Here is a 6,102-nt window from a genome sequence, read left to right on the forward strand (position 1 = left end):
ATTTGACCTTTTTTGTGATGTGATACTGAATTTGAAACAGCACATTGTACTTTCTGCATCTATCATGAAAGTATATATGGGTAATACAGTGGAAATGAGTAGAAATGTGAATATTTGGTTAGCATGTTGATTTACAGTGTGTGCACCTAAATTTTCTGGTTGCGCCCCTAAAATTTTCAGTTGGGGGCCACCGTGTTCCCCTCCTAGTGAAAAAAGTTAGTCAGAGCCCTGTGATGCATGCTACACCTTCAACTTTGCATGTACATGATAAAAAATATTCACCTTAATTTCTTGGATTTCAATTTACATTTTTGTAATGTACAAATAAAAAAAAGTTACATTTTAGGTAGAAATATGAACTTCTGCGTCGATGACGTTTATCCTTTTTCCTTATCTCACATAGCATGACGTGCCAAATTAAAAGACATTTTTGGCCCTAGTCTGGGCACCTATGAACTAGACCGTAAAATGACTGCTAGGTTCAAAGACTCATTTTGCTTTTAGATGAATTTGAGTTCACATCCAGCACATTTAATCTTTTTGATCTTTATTGCACTTTTGGTTTTGATGTGTGTAGCTAATATAGAAAGTGGTAAGTTTTGAAATCTGCTGTGAATTCAATTTTGAAATGATACACTGTACCACTTTTTTTAGTTTAAAATTTGATATAATATATATATATAAATGAAGGAGCCATTATATGTATATAAATGCAAGTATTTACAGCTAAATGTGTTATTAGCATATTATTATTATTCTAAAACAATATGAGGCATTTAACAATAATTAAAAATATCAATTATGAAAATTTGTGATATGGTCACAAATCATTGTAAAAGTATATTTATTACATCATATATGTACTATACTTTATAGATAAAGGACAGTGTTCTTTTTATTTCATATTTTATTAAAAGATTTTCAAGTTTCTTCACTTGTCACTGTGACGATGCTGTAAAGTATTGATGATTTTATTAATAATATTGTATTAATTGTCTTTGTGATGTTAATGATGGACAGTATTGTGTGTGTGTGTGTGTGTGTGTGTCATGAGGAGTGACGCGGCCATATTTGCCGGTGCCGCTCCGCTGTAAACAAAAAGTGTCTGGCAGACGGACGCTCCGCTGATTTTAGGGACATTTTTATTTCTCTCGTTTATTATCTCTTCAGGTATGTCTTACAAGCCCAATCCCCATCAACACCTTCCGGGAACTTCAGGGAACCAAGGTATGACGAAAAAGCGCGGAAAACTCTCTGTCTTGAGTGTATTTGGTCGAACGTAAGCACTGGCGTGAGAGAGAATACCTGAAGAACAGTCGTGTGTAGTTTTTGTCCAGTATAATCGCTATAGGGTCAGATACTTCACATCCGCCATTATTACAAGTGAAAAAAACGCGTTCCTCGCTTCGGCCGGGTTAAATATCGCCGTGCGGTGGATGTTCGGGTCCTTTCCGAGGTTCTCGCGTCGCGTCGTGGCCGGATGGGTTTGGGTGCAGGCCTCTAGATTGTGATAAAAATGAATCCTTTTAGCGGCTAAGATCAAGCCCGTGCCGTTCCCTCCATGATTGTCTCTCGGGTTGTTGATTGATCGGATTCAGACGTGCAGTGTTTTATTGCTCTTCAATGACGCCTAGCGGTGAAGTGTGGTACTGCACTGTGGAGTCACGGGGACGTTTCCTTTCTCTATTTATGCTCATAAAAATACAGAAACACTTTTTGACAACGATTTAGACAGTGGAACGTAAGAAATCGAATGGAATAATGCAAATGCAAGAAATAAAAAAGAGGCGTTGCAAAATTAATTGCAAATAATTAAACATTTTGAGAACTAGGTCATTTAAGCATTGGTCTTTTTCTGTGGTGGTATGGCTGGGGGTCCTCCAAATATTGTTTAAATGCAAACCAATTTTTTGGAAAAATGAAATTAGATATCAAATAAAAATGCATTAATAGGAAAATAATTAAAACTTGACAAATGAAGAGCACAACGTCCCTACGATAAAATTAAAATCAAATGCTATGTAGTGCGCCAAAAATTATTATTTGAATATCTTTATAACCTAACCATTATAACAAAGTAAAATAAATCCAGTCTTAATTTGATACAGGGGGTCCCTGCTCCTCCTCTTTATCCATTAAGGGGCCCGTGGCCTAAAAAAGGTTTAAGACCCTTGCAATAAAGGAAGATTTGCAAACAGAAGTTTTTAAAGCTTTTTAGTTTTTAAGGCAGTGTAATTGATGTAAGGTATTCCTCAAAATTATTTTTCCTGTAATTTAATTATAGTTACTTCTTATAGTAATATTGAACTCAATACTGTGCATGGACTGTTGAACAATTATGTTAATAATGCAATAGTCGATTTAACATCAAAATGTAAAGGGGACATTTCACAAGACTTTAAGTGCAGATAGGGGTGGTATTTTTCCCCTTCTGACATCACAAGGGGAACCAAATTTATTTTATTCATGATATGTCCCCTTTAAAGTTAAAGTGCATGTTTTTTATGTATTTTTCTTAATTTAAATACTTTGGTGAGTTAATTAGAATAATGGTAACACTTTAGTTTCCAATTCTTACTATTAACTGGTTGGTTATTAGCATTAATATTACTAAGAAATTGGCTGTTTATTAGTACTTAAATAGCACGTATTAATGCCTGATTCTGCAAAACCTTATTCTACATCCTTAACCCTCCCCATTTCTATCAATACTTTAATTACAACTACTTTACTAAGTATTAATAAGTAGTAGTTGGAGTATATTGAGGCAAAAGTAGTTTATAGTTAGTTAATTGTAAGAATTGGACCCTAAAATGTGACCAGAATAATTAATGTAATTTTATATTAATTATTCAAACCATTTCAAGCCTATCCTTTGATCATTTACTAAATAGGATTTAGAAAGTAATTAGTTATAAGTAATTAAATGCTTTTTTGAGAGTAATTTGTATAGTAATCTATTACAAGATTGATGATGTAATTAGTATAGTAATTAATTACTTTTTTTGAGCAATTTACCGAACACTGCTTGTAACATACATATTATACAATTAATCAATAGAAAGCCATTACTCATTCTGTTTAAAATATAAGTTTGAAAAAAATGTGAATTTTTATGAATAGGAAACTTAACAAGCAACAACATTTGATAACTTACAGAAAACAATGTTATTATTTTTAAGGTTTACCACAAAAAGACAAGCTAGACATCTTTTTTAAACTTTCCTGTAATGATTTGCATGGTAATACTAGTGAATTTGTTTATAATCCATATATCTTTCTTTATTCTTATTTAAATGTGATTATATATCAGGTCAGGGATTCAAGTCACATTCAAAATTGATGTGTAGCTTGAATGCACTTTGGACGAATGCTTGTCAGACATGATGTACAAGGTCAATGTTGCATATAGACAATTATGTACTTTATTTAATTTTTTGAGAGGAAAGATCATAGATCAACATGCAATTGCAGTTAAATGCTCAATATAATTAAAAACCATTTGAATGCAGTGGTTATCTAACAAAGACATTCGGTCATATATTTGTACATATGTGTTTCATAAAGTGTTTATTAACGTCTATTTTCGGGTTACTTTTACAGGAGGCATTCCCTCTCCGTCTTCTATGGCAAATGTACAGTCATACAAACCAATTTTAAATGACTTTGGACCACCATCACTGGGGTTCCCACAGGTAAATTTTAAATTGTCCTGCAAAAAAATCATAGCAATTGATTCCAAGTCAGACTTGATCTTTTTTATTTCTGACGTATAATGTTCAGGGACCAAACGGTAACCAAGTACCCCAGAGTAAATATGCCGAACTTCTTGCCATTATTGAGGAACTTGGGAAGGAAATAAGACCAACGTACGCAGGGAGTAAAAGTGCAATGGAACGGCTTAAAAGAGGTTTGCATTTTTAAAAAAAATTATTATTATTTCCTCAAATGCACTGATGTTTAATATTGTACCCTGCTAACTGTACTTCGCTTTTGTTTTGTGTTGAAGGTATCATTCATGCGAGAGGGCTTGTTCGGGAATGTCTGGCAGAAACAGAACGTAACGCGAGATCCTAGCCCCTAAATTTGTTTTTTAATCCATACAGCAAAAAGAACTGTGTCTTCTTAAACCCTTTCACATGGGAATCATGCATGCCTTTCCTTTGACGGGGGATAAAACAATCAAACAATGGAGCATTTATGTTACAAATTTTCTTATGTGGCTTGGAGGGAAAACAAGACTCGGAGATCATATCTCTTGATTTATAAATGCTGACATTTGGAACTGTTGCCATTTATTTTTGTTTGTTTTTTTAGATATTTTATTATCTATCTTGTTTTTGTTTTTTGACCACATAGTATCTGAAGTAAAGTTTAAATAAGCAAAAATGCATGCAACCAGATTATAGGTCCCAAATTAGAAACTTGCATGGCTTTTACAGGTTTAGACTAGATATGTGCTTTTAGAAATAGGTCTCAGGATACGTTTTAAGGTATTTTCTCATTGGTCCCAATAATGGATAGGTAAGTTTTCTTTTATTTGGGGAGATACTGAAAAGTAGTATTATTAGTGTTGCCATCATGTTCGTCTTTATTTGTATTTATTACCTTGTGTAATAAAATGTATTTTCATGTAAAGACAAAAAAGTCACACTTTGGAATTTTGTATATCTGTCAATAAATATGACATGGATTGTGTATTAAACATTTTTGATTGTTGACTTGTTTGTTTTGTATAAAATTACTACTTTTATATAAATTTATTACGATAGTGATGGGTTCCACCAATAGTTACTTATCTTAAAGGGATAGTTCACCCAAAAATGGACACAAAGGAAGATATTTTGAGAAATGTTTGTAATCAAACCGTTTGTGGACCCTATTCACTTCCATAGTAGAAAAAAAGAATACTATGAAAGTAAAAAAAAAAAAACATTTCTCAAATTATATCTTCCTTTGTGTTTATCAGAACAAATACATTTATACAGGTTTGTAACATAATGAGAGTTAGTAAATGATGAGAGAATTTTAATTTTTGGGTGAACTATCCCTTTAAAGGGGACTTATTTTGAAAATCTGACTTTTTTCATGTTTAAGTTCTATAATTGGGTCCCCAGTGCTTCTATCAACCTAGAAAATTTGAAAAGGATCAACCCAATAGCTTAGTTTTGGTAAACCATTCACTGCAAGCATGTGAAAAAATAGCTCATTGAAATTTGGCTCCCCTTGTGATGTCAGAAGGGGATAATACAGCCCCTTAATCTGCACTATCCAACCACGGCACTGCCATTTAGTGCAGAGATCAGCTCATATGCATTTTAAAGGACACACGCAAAAAATGGCACCTACAAAGTTGCAATTTTATCATGCTATAATAAATTTATAAATTATTTTTGGTGTATTTTAAGCTAGAACTTCACATATGTAAACCATTCTCTACAAGCACATGAAAAAACAGGAAGTTGAGATTTGGCTCTCCTTATGATGTCATAAGGAGCTCTTATTATAATAATACCACCCCTTAATCTGCACTATCCAACCACAGCACTGCCATTTAGTGCAGAGAAAAGCACAATTGAGTTTAAATTGCAACAATCATTGTGATCAGTGTTTGAATTTCATCAGCTCATTTGCATTTTAAAGGACACACCCAAAACGGCAAATTTTTTCACACACCTACAAAGTGGCAATTTTAACATGCTATAATAAATTATTTATATGGTATTTTGGGCTAAAACTTCAAATATGTGCTCTGGAGACACCAAAGATTTATTTGACATCTTAAAAAAGTCTAGTGCCATGGCCCCTTTAATATAATACTCAAAAACATTAGTAAATATGGTATTCAGATGACACTGTGTGGTTACCATGGTTTTTATTAAATAGTTAAATAACATAAAATAGATGATTGAAAGGCTTTGTTTGTCAAAATAACATATCAATTATGTAGTTTATAAACGCAAACAATTCCCCCCTTTATTTGACTGAGGCGGGATACTAAAAAAAACTAACCAATCAGAACTACTGTTGTGTTCTTGAAAACGCGCAGAATCATGTGAACTCAGCAAATCACAGAGCAAGATTTATATCGAATCCTTGTTC

The 6,102-nt window shown here is 33.0% G+C and overlaps 1 protein-coding gene across 1 annotated transcript; it reads left to right on the forward strand.

Moving 5' to 3' along the window:
- Positions 1-1,024: 1,024 nt before the first annotated feature.
- On the forward strand, positions 1,025-4,709 carry LOC135744514 (cyclin-dependent kinase 2-associated protein 1). Its single transcript, XM_065262686.2, has 4 exons — positions 1,025-1,227; positions 3,604-3,695; positions 3,784-3,910; positions 4,010-4,709. The coding sequence occupies exons 1-4, from the start codon at positions 1,173-1,175 to the stop codon at positions 4,075-4,077; spliced, it is 342 nt and encodes a 113-aa protein (XP_065118758.1). The 5' UTR covers positions 1,025-1,172; the 3' UTR covers positions 4,078-4,709.
- Positions 4,710-6,102: the final 1,393 nt, after the last annotated feature.

This window comes from Paramisgurnus dabryanus, chromosome 10 (assembly GCF_030506205.2).
Source record: "Paramisgurnus dabryanus chromosome 10, PD_genome_1.1, whole genome shotgun sequence".
Lineage (NCBI taxonomy): Eukaryota > Metazoa > Chordata > Actinopteri > Cypriniformes > Cobitidae > Paramisgurnus > Paramisgurnus dabryanus.